General features: G+C 41.6%; 1 protein-coding gene across 7 annotated transcripts in view; it reads left to right on the top strand.

The window, feature by feature from the left end:
- The window catches only part of CACNA2D1 (calcium voltage-gated channel auxiliary subunit alpha2delta 1), a 407,398-nt gene that overhangs the window by 189,058 nt on the left and 197,222 nt on the right, over positions 1 to 21,118 (top strand). For all 7 annotated transcript variants that reach the window (XM_088651901.1, XM_035127294.3, XM_088651903.1 and 4 more), the window contains exon 4: positions 5,493 to 5,552. In XM_088651901.1, coding sequence (XP_088508027.1) covers positions 5,493 to 5,552 — 60 coding nt within the window. The remainder of the gene's footprint in view (positions 1 to 5,492; positions 5,553 to 21,118) is intronic.

The following is a 21,118-nucleotide window of genomic DNA, read 5'->3' on the forward strand; positions in this document are numbered from 1 at the left end:
TTTTTGTGACTATACGGTAACTCCATCCACCATGAAATGTGATTCTAGGAAATCTGGTGCCACTCTCGTTTCTCATAGTGCACTGCTCACTCTTTTCCTCACATATGTGATCAGTTTGTAATGTCTCCACACTGTTGGACCAAATTTAATTGCTTTCCAAGGTATTTTAATGCTCCAGTTCCTAATATTCAGTCGCTTCCTAATTATGCCTTGCACTACTGCTTGTCTGCAGGAATTAGTCATTATGAACTAATAGTGCATTGGCTGATATTTACTCAGACTGAGCCCCGTGTTGCTGCATGTTCATGGGAAAGAGTCCAGCCCTAGGATGTGTATGCAGTGTAATTGTATTAGCTGTACTGGAACAAACCCATATGTAATAACCAGAGAGATAACTGGTCTCTAACTTCCCTACCTCCTAGTATATCTGTCTAAATGTGGCTTAAATAATTGGCTCTAGATAGCTTGTACAAAAAGAGAGACAGAGGGAGGTAGCTGGTATGTTTAATCCTAAATTGGCAATGGGCATTGCAGGTCCTTGGCTCTTAACCCTGACTCCTTTACCTGCCTTGCCTACTTAATGAGGCTCTTAAGCTGTGCCTCAGCTTGTGAGTCACAAAGTCAAATGTGCCCACCAACTGTGTGGTGGCATGAAAGGGTGGAGGTTGCGGGAATGAGATACTAGGTTAGCAAGCCACCATGTCCACTTGGTACATTTGGTCCACCAAGCTAAATGCAAGCTGATCAGGTTGTGTGTGCCTACTCCAGTCCAAGAGAGAGGCTAGCTGACTGTGCCTCTGCAATGAAACTGGATGTCTACTTTGGCAGAGGAAGATGGTTTACTCCAGAACGATACTTTCCAGCATCTTGGAGAGGAAGCAGTTTTAACACTGAACTACAATTGACCATGTGTGAGCTGCAGAAATGTAAGGGAACCTCCTTGTGCAAGACAGTGATGTGAGATTTCTGGGAACAGAGCACAACAAAGAGAGAGAATTCTGGCTATTAGATAGATATTAAAAAATAGTAATGATGGTTTGAAGTGATAGATTTAATTTTACTTTACCATATTGTTTCAGGCATGCTTTGATATTTCCTTAGCTTCCTTGGGTATTACTTGCATAACAGTAATTCCTTTGAATCCTGCTCTTTGTCTGTTAGTTTTTAGTCTCGCAGACAGAGGTGTAATGAGTGTCTGTTTTCGCAGAGTATAATAATAGCCTGAAGTATTAAGAGGCGTTCAGATGTGCATACTTCAATTACTTAAAGCGGGTTGTGAGAAGTACAAAAGGGCAGATCTTATTGTACTGTATACTATTGTGATACCTTTTTAAAAGGGTCATCATATTAGCTGTCAGAATTGTGTGCTGGCCGAGAAGAGATAAAGAAGTGACTAATAAAACAAAATAAAATGTGAAGATGAATAAGCCTCCTTGGGAGCTGCTCTTTTTAGATCAGATAAATTTTCCCCATGTTTCTTTCCTTCTGATGGCAGCACATCAAAACCTTTTCTCAGATTACTAACACAGAGGCCCATGGGATGCGTGGCCAGACCTTTCAAGGCACGGCCAGTTTTCAGACTGATGGATGATCCGGCCTTTTCTTTTTTGTGATCTTTCATATCTCTGTAAAATGAACAGAAAAGTTCAGAGGCCGCACAAAGTAAATATAATCATTTATGTGCTTCTGTTTCTGTTCATTTACATTTTATGGTAGATTTTGGCCTACAGAATAAGGGGATAGCAACTGCACCAGGAAGATGAATAGAAACCTTCCCTTTTCTTCACTTGCTGAGTGGGAAGACTGGCTCAAGGGCAAAGATAGCATTTTAAAAGGATAATTGTTTTTGCGTTAATAACAGATGACTAATTGAATTGTAGGTTGCTGGAGGAACAGAGATCATAGTTCTAAGATGTGCATGGGCATGCAATTCTGACATGCAGGGACATTGATGCTTGCAGTGGTTTTTAAGATTATTGTTAATAAATGATCTACTGAGATGTAAACAGTATCAGCAGTCATCAATAATAATAACAATATCAATCATAGAATCATAGAATTGTAGAGTTAGAGGTGACCCCAAGGGTCATCTAGTCCAACCCCCTGCAATGCAGGAATCTCAGCTAAAGCATCCATGACAGATGGTCATCCAACCTCTGCTTAAAAACCTCCAATGAAGGAGTCTCCACTACCCACCCAAGCGAGACTGTGCCGCAGTTGAACAGCTATTTCTGTCAGAAAGCTACTCCTGATGTTTAGTTGGAATCTCCTTTCTTGTAACTTGAAGCCACTGGTTTTAGTCCTACCCTCCAGAGCAGGAGAAAACAAGCTTGCTCCATCTTCCATTTGACAGCCCTTGAGATATTTGAAGATGGCTATCATATTTCCACAGCATTCCCCTGATCCACAGTTTGTAATTTCATCAAAAAAGAAAAAGTAAGGAAGAAAGAAATGGGGACAACATTTGCCCTCCACCAGTCTGCAGGGACCACACGGAGTCATGTGAGAATTATCAGTAAGAGATCTTGTGTCATCTAAAATGTTTACTTGAGCTATAAAGTCATACCGCATCTCATAAAAATCAACTTAGCCTTCACTTCTGTGGCACTTTGGGTCAGTTTCTCTAACAAAACAATATTTCACACTTGCAAAAAACACCCTTTCCTTGTGGCTCAATCACAGTGCACATACTATTCATCAAGTGATTTACATGAATGTGTGAAACAGTCCACCAATATATTCTGTTCCTGTCTATTAGCTGCCACCCCTTCACTGTTTTACTCATTGCTTCCTCTTTCTGATTTTCTCCACCTTTCCTCCCAGCTCTTATTAACATATTCCCTATTTCTACAAATATCTGTTTATTTGCAGATAACAATGGCTCTCAGTGAACCATTCACAGTGGGATCAGTTGTTAAACAGGGTTGTGTTATTGCCCCAACTCTATTCATTATTTTCATTGCCATGATCCTACACTTTGTCGACGGGAAACTCCCCACCGGAGTAGAAATCATATATCGAACAGATGGAAAGCTCTTCAATCTGAGCAGGCTGAAAGCAAAAAGTAAGGTTACCGTAACTTCCGTCATAGAGCTTCAGTATGCTGATGACAACATAGTGTGCGCACGCTCAGAGGACGACCTCCAAACCATCCTAAATATATTTGCAGAAGCTTACAAAAAGCTTGGCCTATCACTCAACATCCGGAAAAACCAATGTGCTACACCAACAAGTACAAAATAACCCCTCTGCAGTGCCACAAATCCAACTCAGTGGTGTAATGTTGGAAAATGTTGATCACTTCTCCTACCTAGGCAGTTACCTTTCCACAAGGGCCAACATTGATGCAGAAATCCAGCACCGCCTGAGCTCTGCGAGTGCAGCTTTCTCCCGATTGAAGTGCAGAGTGTTTGAGGACTGGGACACTCGCAGGGAAACCAAAATGCTTGTATACAAAGCTATGGTACTACCAACCTTACTATATGCTTGTGAAACATGGATCACTTGTAAACGCCACCTCCAACTCCTCGAAAGATTCCATCAACGGTGTCTCCGAAAATTTTTACACGTCACTTGGGAAGACATGCGAACTAATATCAGTGTACTGGAAGAAGCAAAGATCACCAGTGTTGAAGCAATGATTCTTCAACATCAACTTTGTTGGACTGGTCATGTTGTGCGGATGCCTGATGATCGTCTTCCAAAGCAACTGCTCTGTTCCGAACTTAAAAATGGAAAGCGTAACGCTGGTGGTCAACAAAAGAGGTTTAAAGACTGTCTCAAGGCAAATCTAAAATAATAATATTATAAACACTGACAACTGGGAAACACTGGCCTGTGAGCGCTCCAGTTGGAGAACAGCCTTTACCAAAGGTGTCATGGGCTTTGAAGACACTTGATCTCAGGATGCAAGGGAGAAATGTGCTAAGAGGAAGGCATGTTTGGCAGATCCACACCGTGATCAACTCCCACCTGAAAACCAATGTGCCTACTGTAGAAGGACGTGTGGATCCAGAATTGGCCTCCCCAGTCACTTACGGACCCATTATTAAAACCGTGTTTATGGCAGTGTTTCTCAACCAGTGTGCCTCCAGATGTTTTGGGACTACAACTCCCATCATTCCTGACCACTGGTCTTGCTAGCTAGGGATGATGGGAGTTGTAGTCCCAAAACATCTGGAGGCACACTGGTTGAGAAACACTGGTTTATGAAAGACAATCTTACTTGGCTACGAGTGATATTGCCAAAGAAGAGGAGAAGAAGAAGAAGAAGAAGAAGAAGAAGAAGAAGAAGAAGAAGAAGAAGAAGAAGAAGAAGAAGAAGAAGAAGAAGAAGAAGAAGAAGCGGTGCCCTGTCATGGTATTGAACCATTGGCTGGATTTATCTCTCCAGCTGGCATTATTATCGTGGAAAGTGTTGTGACGTGGGGTTCGTGATTTCAGCTCTCTTGACATAATATGCTGGAGACAGTTCTCTAGAAACACTTCTTTATTAAAGCAAACAAGACTAAGCTATGAGGAGAGGACAGCTACATTTATAGGGACGGGGGACTAGCTAGAAAGGAATACATTTTGGAGGGAACAATGTCAGGCAATCACAGTGCTGCCTTTTGGAGGAAACCAATAAGACAGAGGATCCAAATACAGCAGCTTAAATGAACCAATAGTAGCTGTTCCTTCTGGAACCAAAAGGCAGTTACTTTACTCTGTCTGTATGCAAATACAGACAGTAGTAATACAGATATAAAATCCTTTGACTTAATACACAACAGAAAGGGCTATGAACAAAGTTTACACGATGAACACTATGGAAATGCATTTCTGTGTTCTCAACAACTTTGCTAATATGAATTGCTGTGGATCACTGAATGGAAAAAAGAAGTGGATGAGATTATTATGTGCGTGTTGCAAACACATCAGATTTTTTTTTGTACCCTGTCTTTCTGTTGTGATAAAAGAACCCTCCAAGAAAACTAAAAACCTAATTTAAAATATGATACAATTAAATATAAGAATGTTGGAATACATAAGCAAAGCACAGTAGAGGAAGGGAAAGATTATATAGATGCGGAATACTATAATATGATGCTGAAAGTCACATTCATATGATCTTTCAGAAGTGCAGTTAGTATAGCTCTTATTCTGTAGAACTTGCTTACAACTGAAGAATATTTGTTTAGATTTTAAACTTGTTTGCTCCTCAGATTCTCAGGGCAGGTGCCATCATATTTGTCACAAGATACCTTTAGTCACTAATGTGTGTACATTACAGTTTAAACTGACTTAATAGTAACTGAAGTCCCTGAGGATTCCTCTTAACTGAGGGGATTTCACGGGTATACTAATGTAAGTCTGTAGCGCGCACATGTTCTCAGTGTTGTTGACCAAGTGTTTTATATTGGGAAGATACCGTAGCAGGATCTCTTTCATTTGCAATGCACTTTGTTTGAAAATTATTTGACAGCTAAATCTTATTCTTTTTATTCCCTTAGCGCCTTGCTGAAGCAGCAGAGAGATTTCAGAAAGAACATCAGTGGCAAGATGAGTTTGCGGTGAGTTTTTCTTCTCTCTTTTCCCCCCAGATATTGATGGTTCCCATTTTCTAATTTTCCAATATGCTTTGTACATTTCATCCTTGTTTCGACCTGGCTGCCTCAAGATATGCCATATGTATACAGTTGGGTGCTGTTGGGGGAAACTTTGCTAGTTTGTTTTGTAGTTAACAGACAGTGGGGACTGACTCTCAAACACTTGTGATGCATGATAACATATTAAAATCAATGTTAAATCTGTGATTTGGAAGTGAGATTTGAGCTGCAACCCCAACCCCACTCATCTGAGAGTCAGCCCCCATTGAATTCAAGATGACTTATCAGAATATGGTTAGGATTGCACTGTAAATTTATTTAGATGCCAGCCTAAGAGTAGCTCACACATTCATTATTTCCCTGATTGACTCTTAATACCTCACCAGATGTCACTGAGATATCTTACTCACATCACAACCTCTTGCTTCCTAAAATCCTGTTCCAACTCTGGACATCAGGATAAAATTTTGCTAGTCAAGAGATACATGTTGTGAATCTTTAAGAAAATGATAGACTTCCGTCATTTAATTAGCAACCCACCCAAAATAGAATTCCAACTAATGGCTCAGAGGTGTTACTTGAAATTGTTTGATTAATGTGATCAATACTCTCTCATTCCTTCTTTAAGGAGTGAAACAAATTTCTAACATTTTCTGGGGTTCCCATTTGACCCTGCAGCTCTTCTACACCAATGCCCTTGCTGGCATCAGTCTCTTGGTAATATTGCCTGTATATGAAATCTAGGTGTAACTAACATTAGGAACCCCTCTAGATGATGATGATGATGATACATAAATAAATAAATAAATAAATAAATAAATAAATAAATAACCCTTTATTGTCACTCACCACCTGTGTGCAGTGAAATTAAACTATTATCCTTTTCATTGTGCATTTCATTTCATTTGCTAGAAGCAAAATTTCAGTGGCAATTCTAGTTTGGTTGGAATTTTCGAACGATACAGAACTTGGATGGGTGGATGTCCGACTTAATAAACACTCTCCTGCAGTTTCATTTTATTTTCCTGTGTTTTCAATAAGAAGAAAAGATGGTGGACTTGTACATTCTGACACAAGGTGCACAGAATTCATCCAATTTCACTGCCAGGAAGGTTTTGCCAAATTGTACTGAGAAATATAATAATGCATTCAGTGAAAGAAATTCTAGCGTTAACACAGTATCATCCTGAAACAAAGCATTGCGCTTTTCTCTTTTGAACTGGGATGAGGAAATGGTGTATCTAGAATATAATAACCTTGACATTAGGTTATACAATTTAATTTTGAATAAACGTATTAAGCTTCTCATAATTTAATTTGCTCAGTTTTAGCCAGAAGTAATCATACATTTCTTCTGGCCTACTTTTTAAAGAAAATGTCTGTTCAAATTAGTTTGCACATGGATCTGTCTGCTAAGCGTACCTTTCAGTGTAATTTTTCATTTTTCTAATGGCTGTTTTACGAAATGGAATCAGCTCTGTAGAATGTCTTTCTTGCCATTGGACTTGAGCAAGGAACACTTGTCCTCTAGGTGAAATTGAGCTCATTGTCAAGGTTTCTGTTCTTGTACTGGAATACACACACACACACACACACACACAGTGGTACCTCGGATTGCGATCGCAATCCGTTCCGCGGAGCCAGTCTCTCCCCGAAGGCACGCTTCTGCGCATGCGCGAAGCGCCAATAGAGCGCTTCTGCGCACGCGCACGCTGTGCAGATCACTTCTGCGCATCCGAGCGCCGCAGAACACAGATGTAAACACTTCCGGGTCCGCGGTGGTCGGAAACCGAAGCGGTCGCAAACGGAGGTGGTCGCAAACCGAGGTTTAACTGGAGAGAGAGAGAGAGAATGTGTGTGTGTGTGTGAGAGAGAGAGAGAGAGTGTACCCAGCTCCAAATCAGCAATGATCTTGACTGGCAAATTGAAGCTTCTGCTGGAGCAAGATCTAGTATTGCAGCCCGATATGACCCTGCACTCCTGCCTGCATTCAGATCCCCAACCATTTATTGAGGATTTTGTGGGAGGCTACAGACGCGGGGAGGATGGGGAAGCAGAAGTGGGATTGTGTGGTCCTATATGCAGGGCCGGTGCTAGGGTTTTTTGCGCCGTAGGCAAGATCACCTTCTGGCGCCCCGCCCCCCCCCCCAATTAATGAAAAATATAAAAAAAATAAAAAATAGAAAAAGTAGAAAATAAATAAATAAAAATAAAATAAAATAAAATAAAATAAAAAACAGCTTAGAGGCGTGGCGAGGTGGCCCCAGGCTCGCGCTCCCAGCGCGCCTCCGGAGCGCCTGAAGCCGCTCAACAGGTGACAGGCGCAGTGGAGGTGGCCCCAGGCAGCACTGTGGGGCGGCGGGCAGGCTGGCCAGCGCCCCCTCCATTTTGGTGCCCTAGGCAGCTGCCTAGTTTGCCTAAATGGATGCGCCGGCCCTGCCTATATGATTGGCTGGGGTGGCCCTATATTCTTGTCCTTGTTTGTCCTACAGTACCTTGGAAGAATGGCAAAAAAAGAAAAAAACTATTTTACAGAATGCATCTTTCAACCTCGATTTCCCATTCATTTTTAATGGCACCTTCTATAATAAAGTTTTAATAGCTTTTTAATGCTTGCATCTATAATTTAAGGCTGAAGTGAATGGGATAATTACTAAAAAGGGTGACTTAAGATTGCAAAGGAATGGTAGAGACCTTGTTAAATGTACACTCAAATTAAAAGGCAGCAGTTTTTATTAAGTATTCACTCATAAGTCTTCCCCACACCAAATTTGAACACGCTGCTAATTAAAATGGACTTTATCTGCATATATTAGGTGCATATTACAGAAGTGTCACAGACTCTGAAGAATCTTCACAAATTACTGTAAAGGAAAAATGCACAATACTGAATTGTTGGTACATTGGGAGGGGAAAAAACATTTAATTGCCATTCTTCCTTGCCATCATGTCACTTATCTGAACATGACATGTCCCCTTTCTTCTTAGTCTATTTTAATTCTGTTATGTCCTGTTCTCACATGGTGTTTTCAGTAGTGTCCAGATGTGGTTACCGTCCAGATCTATGCCTTTCCAGCTTGATCAGTTCTGTGGTGCAGCAAGAGACCACTTGTCAGTCCTCTCCAGGACAAAGATCATTTGATTTATCAACTAAAATATTAACTTACCAGTAGTTGTGACATGACAGGCTGATATGTTTGAAAATAAACCTTTTATGCTCAATGCTGATTTTAAAGTGCAAGGAGCTGCTTGTCTTTTCTTGAAGAAGAAGAAGAAGAAGAAGAAGAAGTGTTTTGTTTTGAAGAGAGGATGGACAAGGATGCATATAAAATAAATGATATTCTCTGAATTGGGCATTTTACAATTATATTTGAAGTTACATTTGATTGCACTGAAATGGTTGGTTAGCTGGAGCAATTTTCTTGCAGCCGAGTCCATGATATTAATTGTCTTGACACATAAAAATGTAAGCAGTATACAATTTGAATTTTAACAAGCTGTATTTTTCTGCTGCATTTGCCTTCTACTTATATGTATGCAGAAAAATGCAAGTGCCTTCTAGGAAGTAGTTACAGTGGTACCTCTACTTACGAATTTAATGTGTTCCGAATGCACATTCGTAAGTCGAAAAAAATTGTAAGTCGAAGCAACCCTATCTAAAAATTCGTAAGTAGAAAAAATCTAAACAGCATCCAAGATGGCAGATGGAGCTCCATTCGTAAGTAGAAATATTCGTAAGTTGAGTCATTCGTAAGTAGAGGTACCACTGTATTAGGTACAACCAGTATCTTTCCTAAAACAAGTCCTCCGCTTTAATTGCTTGAGATACAGTATATTAAAGGTTGCTGATAGATATTGATTCAGAGTACTGAGTTATATACAGAAGTTTCTGAAGGTGTCTTGACTAACAGTTTGGGCACATGACTGTTTCCAGTACCCTGAAAAAAGTCTGCAGCATAGAGATTGGGTGCAGACCCACCAAGAGGGACTTCCACAGCCATGGGGCCAGCATAGAGTATTATTCCATTTCATCTGGATATGCAACTTTTTTAAAGCAAGGATCACATGGTGAAAAGATCAGAAACAAAAAATAAAATTCTCTGTAGCAGACAGTGGCACCCACCTGGCCTCCAGCTGCCCACGTTGCTGTTAATACTGTGAGGGAGACGGGAGAGGTGGTGGCAAGCTTGGCGCAGTCCAAATGCACCAGTGGAACCAATATGACACCTGGCCAGTGCACCGGGCTGACTTTGCCACCTTTCCCTGTCTTTGTACTGTATTCAGAAGCGACAGGGGTGACTGGAGGTTAGGGGAACACTGGCGCCCCTCTTCATTGTCTGCTGCAGCCTACATCTGATTGGGAAAAATGTTAGCAAAGCTTCTTATATTTTTTTAGTCATTCAGTTTTAGCTAGATGTATGAATGAGGATCATGGATCACCTCCACGTATTGATCACAAAACTAATTAGAAATGGCTTAGCTTCTGAAAGGCAGAAACTGAGTCCTCTGCCACTTCAATTTTTTTGTGCCATTTAAATACCACTGGAAAGAAAACACAGATGCATTATCCTTTTCAGTCTAACGATCCACCCCCCCCCCAACAAACACCTTATTAAAAACAAAATGCATGATGGTATTGAATTAATTAGCACCTTGCAGGTACTTTAGCCTTGTGTAATGAACAGACTGCATTGTTAACAGAAGCTTACTGGAAGCTGATGTCTTCTCTCTTCCCCTGCTTTCTAAGCACCTCCAAAGACCTCTTAACACTGCTGTAAGATTCTAATTATTTTATCTGCCATTTTCCATTCCAGATGGAGCTGCAGATTTAATAGCTATTTCAAGTTGGTAAGAGCTAACTCCTGGAGAGCAGCTGTAGTCTGGAAAGTAGGACTGTAAAAGATTAAAGTGAAAAGATTAGAGTTTTTCTTAATAAAATGCTGATTGGCTTTCTAGCTTTTAACAAATTAATCAGATGTTTGTCCAATTAAAATTAAATAACTATATAATTGCAAAGGAGGAACTTCTTATCTGTTAAAAGTGAATGCAATATGTGGTTTGTTGTTGTTTAGTCATGTCCGACTCTTTGTGACCCCATGGACCAGAGCACGCCAGGCACTCCTGTCTTCCACTGCCTTCCGCAGTTTGGTTAGTGGTACAGGACAGCAAAGTGAAGTATTCATAGAAAAGGCCCTTTGTGAATAGATGTGTTTGCAAGAGTGTGATCCAGGTCCAAATCTGCAGTTGTTTGACCCTCACTAGGTCAACATTGCCCTGCTAGAGACTAGCCATCCATGTTCTACTTTGACTACTGACCAATGTGTACAATCAGGGGTGCCAACTTGAATAAAATATTGGGGGGGGGAGGTAAGCCCCATTCTGCATAATCAACCAGAAAACACAGCACATGAACACCATTTGAATGATGATGCCCATCAACGTTGGGGGCCCGGTCCCCTCAAATATTTTATTGGGGCCCACAAAGGAACCTCAACCCCTAGGAGTTGGCTCCCATGTGTACAGTTTACAAGGCCATATGCATGCTTACTTTTTTTTTTAATAGTCAGCAAACATTTATCTTTTATAAATATTTTACAAAACACAAAAACAAACCCCAGCAATAACCATGCCTCATAAACACAGTGGCAGAAAAAGACAAGTGCCTAGTGAAGTGAAGTGATGATTGTCTATGGCTGCTAGCAAACAAACCAGCCAAAGTTACTAGATAGCACTTGTGCTCTGCAGTTCATTGTTTTCTGTTGCAGTTGTGAAGCCTGCTTCTTGGGCTGCTTGTTCCTCAGGTTTCTAAGGGATCAATTAGTTTGCTGAATATTCTCTGCATTGGCAAATGCCCGCTTTGACTTCTTGAACATTTCCTTGCATATGCATGTAGTCCAACAATTCTAATGCTATACTCTTGAACTTCCAGAGGAATGACTTCCCACTCTTGTCCCACCTTCTCAAGAAGAGCAGTTCTACACCTCTTGTTTCTATGTGTTTATTTGCGTATACTGTATTCATAAAGATTTAGCCTAAATTCAGAGACAAGTAGTGAACACAGAATGTGTGTGTGGGCTTTGATGATCTGGTCTTTATTTGGCGCTTTATTGTTTCCATAAAAAGCACAGGAACAGAACTGTAAGAGAGTGACCCCACCTTTGTCACGCCGATTAATTAGGAAACCTAATTTGTCTACATGGTGCCATGTAGTCTTTAATTGTGTTTAAGGAAAGATTCTCTAAACCAGCATTTAAACTCCTATGTAATATCTGCACCAGTTCTCTAATAACATGGTTTATTTATTTAATTGCATTTAACTGCTTGCCTTGTCCAACTGCAGCAAACCAATGATCTTCATATTATGATTTACTACATCTATGATATCATGTGATGGTCATCCATTATTTGTAAATTCTGTATGATACAGTATAGTTTTTTGTGAGACGCAGAGAGATTTGGTCACATGTTCTTTTCCACACACACACACACTTGTTGGTGACTTGTGGAAGTCAGTTGGAAGTTCACCACAAGGCACTCCTGTCTTCCACTGCCTCCCGCAGTTTGGTCAGACCCATGTTCATAGCTTTGAGAACACTGTCCAACCATCTCATCCTCTGTCGTCCCCTTCTCCTTGTGCCCTCAATCTTTCCCAATATCAAGGTCTTTTCCAGGGAGTCTTCTCTTCTCATGGGGTGGCCAAAGTATTAGAGCCTCAGCTTCAGGATGTGTCCTTCCAGTGAGCACTCAGGGCTGATTTCCTTAAGAATGGATAGGTTTGATCTTCTTGCAGTCTATGGGACTCTCAAGAGTCTCCTCCAGCATCAATTCAAAAGCATCAATCCTTCGGCGATCAGCCTTCTTTATGGTCCAGCTCTCACTTCCATACATCACTACTGGGAAAACCATAGCTTTAACTATATGGACCTTTGTCGGCAAGGTGATGTCTCTGCTTTTTAAGATGCTGTCTAGGTTTGTCATTGCTTTTCTCCCAAGAAGCAGGCGTCTTTTAATTTCGTGACTGCTGTCACCACCTGCAGTTATCATGGAGCCCAAGAAAGTAAAATCTCTCACTGCCTCCATTTCCTCCCCTTCTATTTGCCAGGAGGTGTTGGGACCAGTGGCCATGATTTTGGTTTTCTTGATGTTGAGCTTCAGACCATATTTTGCACTCTCCTCTTTCACCCTCATTAAAAGGTTCTTTAATTCCTCCTCACTTTCTGCCATCAAGGTTGTGTCATCTGCATATCTGAGGTTGTTGATATTTCTTCCGGCAATCTTAATTACAGTTTGGGATTCATCCAGTCCAGCCTTTTGCATGATGAATTCCGCATATTTAAATAAGCAGGGAGACAATATACAGCCATGTCATACTCCTTTCCCAATTTTGAACCAAACCAAGGTATAATGAAAACAAGGCGCTAGAGACTATTATATGCGTATCCAACCGGAGGGGGAACGACTCCAGAAATCATACACTTGGCCTTGCTGGTGTTGCTAGAGTAACCCAGCACACCTGGTCTCTTATCTCTGAACATGCAGACATGGGGCATGTGCTAACTCAAGACATGAGCCCCAGCACTGTGTAATTTAACCCATTGTTCACATTACACCAACATCACTCACATACACACCTCTTTGGAGTATGATAAGACACTGTAGGATGTATTTGTGTGGATGAGCCTTGAATAAGCATGTTATACGTCTGTAGCATATTTAGCTAGGTATGAAACATAGTGTTTGGATTGTGTTCCCCATCACCACATTTTCTTTCTGAACTGGAAGATGTGAGGGGCAATGTGGTGATGCTAATTGAAAGGATACTCGGGGTTCACTTTTCTCACAGACGACAGTCAATTAAGCCAAATTCCAAGCAATTGGATACATGTAATGAAGTAGGCGATCATCTACAAAGGCACATAAGGAGCTACGACACTTTGCAAAATAAGATAGTTCAAAGAGGGTCTATCTTCATAGGATTTTTTAAAAGGAATGATAGATCTGCTTATTCAGCAGTGCAATGACAGGTTTATGACATTATTTTCCTACACTTTACAAGAAAATAATGTGCCTCCCCCCCTAAGCTGATAGTACTCAGTTTATTGTGTTCACCTTGTTGTCCCCCTATTTGTATGAATGGGTTTACCTTGTTCGTGGTATTCTTTTAAAGAGGCTACTTTATGGTTTTATTCCTTTCTTGAAATACTTTCTAACAGAAGATTTTCCCCAAGCCTGTCACAAGCTGGCATGCCTTTTAGGATATGCCCTAGGTTTTCCCCGCGGGACCCAGGTGGCGCTGTGGTTAAACCACTGAGCCTAGGGCTTGCTGACCAGAAGGTCGGCAGTTCGAATCCCTGTGACGGGGTGATCTCCCGTTGCTTGGTCCCAGCTCTTGCCAACCTAGCAGTTCGAAAGCACGTCAAAATGCAAGTAGATAAATAGGAACCGCTACAGCGGGAAGGTAAACAGTGTTTCCATGTGCTGCTCTGGTTTGCCAGAAGCGGCTTTGTCATGCTGGCCACATGACCTGGAAGCTATACGCCGGCTCCCTCGGCCAATAATGCGAGATGAGCACGCAACCCCAGAGTCGGTCACGACTGGACCTAATGGTCAGGGGTCCCTTTACCTTTACCTTTACCTAGGTTTTCCCAATACTGTTATTGTGTCTGGTGGGAGCAGTGAAAATTAAGTCTAGGGCTTTTTTCAGCTGGAACTTACTGGAACTCCATTCCGGCACCTCACAGGTGGGCACCATTGCCCCATAAGAGAACAAGGGACACACTCATGGTGAGTTCCAGCACCTCATTTTCTAGAAAAATAGCACTGATTAAGTCTGTCCTCAGTTGTGCAAAGTTTCAAGGGTTGTGGTTATCCATTTTTATTAAGGGGGCAAGTATTCTTGGTTCTTGTCATCTATGGTAGTAGATAACAGATGCAGGGTGAGCTATAGCTTGTGGTTAGTGAAGAGAGCTCCTGGCTCTAAGGCTGTGGTTGTGCAGTTTCCTCTGCCTCTCATCACCATGATGACAAACTAATCACATTAGCAAGTCTTCTTTCTGTTTGCAAAGGAGGCAATCATCTGTTCTGAGCATGCTCATAATTGTTTACTTGAGGGCCACATCTACACAGTAGAAAGATCAGGACTCAGATTCCCTGAACAGTCTTGCTGTTTGGTTCTTTATTGCTTCTTTCAGTATCTCTATGAGATACACAAAATGTAAGTCTGTTTGTAAAATAAATGGTTGGATTTTTCTTACATATACCATTTTGAAATGGAAGGCGATTCTTGGTTCTACAATTATTATTTTAAAAAAAATGTTTTGCCAAATTTCATCCTCATTAAAGGTGGATGGAATTAAGATGATAGCTTAATTAGGCTAAGCAGAAAAGGAAGGGGAGGGGAGAAAAAAAGTTTAAATCTGTATCGTGCTTTGATTCAGTTTACCTGCAGAAATGTTTACCTTCTGCTATAGCACAAGAGCATTTAACGTATGTGAATATTTTCTGACAATCTTTGAAGTATCATTCATTTTGCTCCGAAAATACCTTTGTAGTAGTAATAATAATTTGTACCCTGTCCATCTGACTCACTTGCCCTAGACAATCTGGGTGGCTTCCAACAAATAGAAAAGCACAATAAAACATCAAACATTAAAAACATATATCATTAATTAGAAACAAAAAGTCTCCATTTAATAATGTAATATGAGAAAACAAACAAAAACCATGTTATTAATAAAGTGATTCTTATGTATTTTGTTCTATCAATTTTTTAAAAAAATAATCACATTTATTTAGATGAATGGGTAGTGTCTGTGCACAGGGGACTCCACAGATCACAAATCTAACACTGGTAATCAAATACAGAAAATTAAGCACTGGTGCATGCAAACATGAACATTCTTTAGGCTTTTCTTCACCTGTATTGCTAAAGTTGTAGACAGTGGAGCCGTGCAGCCTGTGCTTGGTGGTTTGCTAGTATGACAAACACAGCTATTTTTTTTATCGGTTATTGCTTGCCCTTGTTTCAAGTACCCCATGATAGCTTACATAGAGCTTCTAGGCAGCCTCCTATCCAGGTGTGGTCCAAACTTAATAAACCATTGAACAAAATGTTTTTGAAACCTGAAGGCAGAATGACCTTACTGGGTATTGCTTTGTAACAAATTGATGGGTCTATGGACCGTAATAAAGATAAACCAAATTATTCCATGTTTTAAGACCATTTAACGGTCTATAAAGTGTACAATGGGACCCAGGTGGCGCTGTGGTTAAACCACTGAGCCTAGGGCTTGCTGATCAGAAGGTCGGCGGTTCGAATCCCTGTGACGGGGTGAGCTCCCGTTGCTTGGTCCCAGCTCCTGCCAACCTAGCAGTTCAAAAGCATGTCAAAATGCAAGTAGATAAATAGGAACCGCTACAGCGGGAAGGTAAATGGCGTTTCCATGTGCTGCTCTGGTTTGCCAGAAGCGGCTTTGTCATGCTGGCCACATGACCTGGAAGCTATACGCCGGCTCCCTCGGCCAATAATGCGAGATGAGCGCGCAACCCCAGAGTCGGTCACGACTGGACCTAATGGTCAGGGGTCCCTTTACCTTTACCTAAAGTGTACAATTAGTTGACAAGGGAAGATTCCATAGTTCACTGAAAGAGCCCATGAATTAAATCCCCAGCATCTACAGGATGAAATAATAGGCAATGTAGGACCTCTTCCTGATGCCCTAAAAAGTTGTTTCCAGTTGGCCAATACTAGTCTACACAGATAAATTGTCAGACCTGATGTATGGCTGTTTACTACTTTCATATGTACAGTTTACTGCATTCTTATGGACAGTTCTCATCCTAGGCATTACAATTGAATTTTAAATGCCAAAGCTATAAAACTGTATATAGCTTTTGACAGCTGCCCTCATACACTGTTCTGTGGAATTCTGGACTGCAAAAAGCCTTGTTGTATGACACCAGTACATGAAAACATGCCCAGAGTGTGACATTTGGCAGCTTAGCATGTAGATATTACAACACAAGTCAGGGCTTTGCATCTGCTAGCTGTGACAGTGACCATTTTGACACACATTAACCCTTGGCAAAGTTAATTGAGAGGTGTAGAGAAAAAGTAGCTGGATTCTCATCATTGCATGATAAAGACCCCTCAGCAACCCGATTACATGACAATAAGCTTTCCTTGTATTTCCATATACTACTTGCGCATATTAAAACAACTATCTGTCACTGAGGACACAAATGCAGACTGGCAGATTCAAAGGCTGAGATGTGATGATTTAAATTAAACAGTGGAAAAAAACTTTGTTGTATGAATTTGCTCAGATCTCTTCTCTGGCCATTGGACTTAGATTTCACTTATGGTTGAGAATGCTAACTTCATTTGAGTTTGTAATATTTTATTTATTTTTATAACTCATGTTCTACAGTTTTTAAAATAGCAGTTGCTCCCCATCATTATAGCTGCAAGCATAAAGTCAAGAAGTAAAGACAACGCAGGTCTTTCAGTGGTTTGGCCAATAAGTGCACTTATTTTTTTAATATTTTTTTTACTGGCATTATACAATTAATTAAATAGCTTTAAAAATATTAGGCCATAGTTCACCAGGAGCCATTACTCAGTGAACCCCCTTGTGCTATTGTTTTTGCAGAGAACATTAGAATATGCGGACCTTGGTCAGATCCAATTCTTACATTATTTTAAACTGATTTTTGGTGCTTGTTTGTTTGTGTCTATACTCCCTTCACCATACAGTCACAGGGCAGTATACAACATACTAAAACTGAACTGACTCTGCCTACCCAAGATGTATGAAATACTTCCTGTTTTCAGCTGAGCCTTGTTGAAGCAGCAAAGTCTTCTTGAGCTTTGGCATATTCCTATATCTCTGGTTATTATTTGGTCCCGACTTCTGGGTTGCTCCAGAAGCCAGGTAATCTTACCCCCCCCCTTCTCTTTATATACACCTTCTGATTTGCCTTCTGGCTTTTCTCTCATGGCTCCTGGGTCATCTCCAGGGCCATCTCGAGCAGGTCGGGCGCCCTGGCGCTGAGGCGCGGAGATCGCTCCGACGCCCCCGCCCTCACAGTGCGCAGCACAGCCTCCGCGCGGCTTTGCCGTGCAGCGCCCCCTGTCGGCCCAGCACCCTGGCGCCCCACGCCACCGGGACTGCACCTAGGGGCCTGGTCATCTCAAACTTGAGGAGGCGGTCTGCAGAGTCGGCGCCCAGCAGCGCTGCACTGGATCGAGGAGGCGGCCTGCCAAGTCAGCACCCAGCAGCGCCGCGTGGAGTGCTCCGAGCCTCCGGGAGCGTTGCTGCTGCTGGCTCCCGGAGGTTCAGAGTGTTCTGCACGGCACTGCTGGGCACCAACCCTACAGGCCGCCTCCTTGATCCGGCACGGCGCTGCTTGATGCCGACCCAGCAGGACGCCTCCTCGATCCGGCACTTTGTGCGGCGCTGCTGGGCACCGACCCGGCAGGTCGCCTCCTTGATCCAGTGCTCCGCACAGTGCTGCTGGGTGCCGACCTGGCACACTGCCTCCTCAATCCGCCGCTCCGTGCGGCGCTGCTGGGCGCCGACCCAGTACGCCGCCTCTGGGATCCAGCAGCAGCAACGTGGCAGGAGGAGGCCTGCCGCGCGTCCCAAGCCTGTGAGGTACTTACGGTAATAAAAAAAATAAGACATCCCCCGAAAATAAGCCATAGGCTTATTCTTGAGTAAAATTAATATAAGATTGTGCCTGAAAATAGGGGAAACACGGTAAGCAGGGGGACAATATACAGCCTTGTCTTACTCCTTTCCCAATTTTGAACCAATCAGTTGTTCCCTATCCAGTTCTAACTGTAGCTTCTTGTCTCACATAGAGATTTCTCAGGAGACAGATGAGGTGATCAGGCACTCCCATTTCTTTAAGAACTTGCCATAGTTTGCTGTGGTCGACACAGTCAAAGGCTTTTGCATAGTCAATGAAGCAGAAGTAGATGTTTTTCTGGAACTCTCTAGCTTTCTCCATAATGCTAGAAAACAGCAAACAAACAAAAAACAAACAAACAACCAACAACAGCAAACTAACAAATAATAGGAAATTTCAGAACCAGTAGGCAGTTTTAAAATAGTCCATTATTGCAAGAGAAATGTTCCTGAGGGGAGCCTTCAAGTGAAGAATATGAAGCATTATGCTCTGAAGAAAAATGCAATAAAAGTTGAAAGAAGGCTGGCAAACTAAATGCACTGTCAGTACAACAAACTATAAAGAGTCAATGGGTGTTATTTCCCCACAAATATACTTATTATTTTAGACTTAGGCCTCCATCTTCACTACACATTTAAACCAGTGTCATGTCACTTTAAACAATCATGGTTCCCACCCCATCCCCAAAATTATGTAGTATTGTTGGAGACCTGTTTTGCACTCACAGTTTATGGTGGCTTAACAATAAATCTCTATTTCCAGGGGTCTCTGGGAATTGGAGTTCTGAGAGGGAAATCAGGGTCTCATCACAACTTTCATCACATCTAACAAAGAATAGTTCCACAGTTCTTTGGCAGAAGTCATGACTGTTTAAATTGGTATAATACTACTTTAAAAGCACAGTGAAGAAGGGACCCTAATTGTTCCTGGGAATTTTGGAACAAGAGCCAGCCAATTCACACTGCCAACTATATTGGCCTCTTTCTTATATGACTTTCTAACTGCAGCTGCTCTTACAAGCTGCTATGTTCAAGGAGAACTGAAGGAGGAGGAAATGAAACATCATTTCTAGTAGTTAGAAGTGTCAAAAGACTGCATTTGTGTTGCTGTTCTAATGACCAAAGCAGCCTGAAAACAGAGCAATATCGTCTTGTGACACTCAGCTTTTCCTCTGCTTTGCTCTAATGTGTTTCCTCTTTCCATTATTTTCTGGGTACATCAAGTAATTAGTCTTGCTGAGTTTCATAGCATTTACAGAGTTGCAGTTATAAAATAAATATGAAGCTGAAGCAATTGCTAATCAGAAATATATAACTGATTTTAAAAGTAAGATTTAAATTATTTGGAGTGAACTACTTCACTACAAGTCTTATTTATTAATCACATTAATGTATTAAGTTTAGTCCAAAGAACTTGGTGCAGCAGCAGCAGTAGCAGCTGAATTATATCCTTTTTTATCTTCCCAATGCCCCTGTGCAGGGTTGATAATGTCATTGGCCAGTGAGCTTTACAGGGTTGCCATATGTCTGGAATTTCCTGGACATACCTGGAATACTGCAGTCAGAAGCAGCGTCTGGACAGAAATTGGGGGGGGGGTGATGTCCAGGAAAATCTGGACATATGGCAGCCCATGGCAGCAGTGCCGTTTGTGGCGATTTACCTTAAAACAGGGTCTGCTGTTCAAAGGAGGGGGAAATCTCACAGAGTTTTCACGATTCTTCATTTCTTTGGGTAGGAAATAGCTAAAGAAATTAGAAGTTTGGGTAAAGTCAGGTGCCTCTAACAATATCAGAAAAAGTAAAATAAAAAAAATTCCTTCAGTAGCACCTTAAAGACCAACTAAGTTTTTATTTTGGTATGAGCTTTCGTGTGCATGCACACCTCTTCAGGAATTTTTTTATTTTGCTTCGACTCAGACCAACACGGCTACCTACCTGTAACTAGAAAAAGTAAAGTTGGCAAGGTAGGGTTGTTTTTCTTCTTCAAGTGTGAGATTAACACTGAGCTATAGCAATCTTAAAAACAGAGAAATAGAGCATCCTTATTTACACACGGAATTACTCAAGTGGAGGCAATGGTATTAAAAAGAAGTATCTTAGGAGACTTAATAAAAGCAGTATTTACTTGGCATATAGGAACCAATTTTACATTTGTTTGTTGTTCTGCTGCAGATTATTTGATAAGGCCATGGGAATAGATGAGAAATCTAAGCGTACAAAACATCCCACTCTTCCAGTGTGAATTGTCTTTCGTTATTGCAAAGTTGTCTGGAAACACATTGTTCCCCCAGCCATCCGCCTTGTCTGTCCCCAAAACTGGATGAAGACTGACCTGTCTCACTCACATATCTTGATACCCTGGTGTAATCTTCAGCCTGGAGGTAAAGATGTGCAACCTCTGCGCATTAAGAATGTAAAAAGTACCATCGCAGATGTTGCAGAAAGAAAAGCATGTTCTGCATGGGAATAGGGAGAAACACACATAATTAAGACGTGGCCAAAGAGTCACATTCCAAAATCCCTGTAGTTTATGAGGAAGAAACTTCAGAAGTTGTCAGGCTCAATCTCTGGTGTGGAGCACCTCTGCTTGAGACCCCAAAGAGCTGCTGCCAATCAGGCTAGAGACAATACTAGGTTAGATGGACCAATAGACTGTCCTAATCTGTAAGGCAGTTTCCTGTGAGGTAAATGCCATCATATTCTGATTGTGGGCTTGCCAGAGCCCTTCGGTTGGCCACTGCAGGAAGGACAATGCTGGACTAGATAGGCCTTGTGACTATTCTTAAACTGAATGAATGAGCCTCAAATGATCACCTTCATATGTGAATGTTATATAGA

The sequence above is a fragment of the Zootoca vivipara genome, chromosome 9 (genome assembly GCF_965207765.1).
Source record: "Zootoca vivipara chromosome 9, rZooViv2.hap1.1, whole genome shotgun sequence".
NCBI lineage: Eukaryota > Metazoa > Chordata > Lepidosauria > Squamata > Lacertidae > Zootoca > Zootoca vivipara.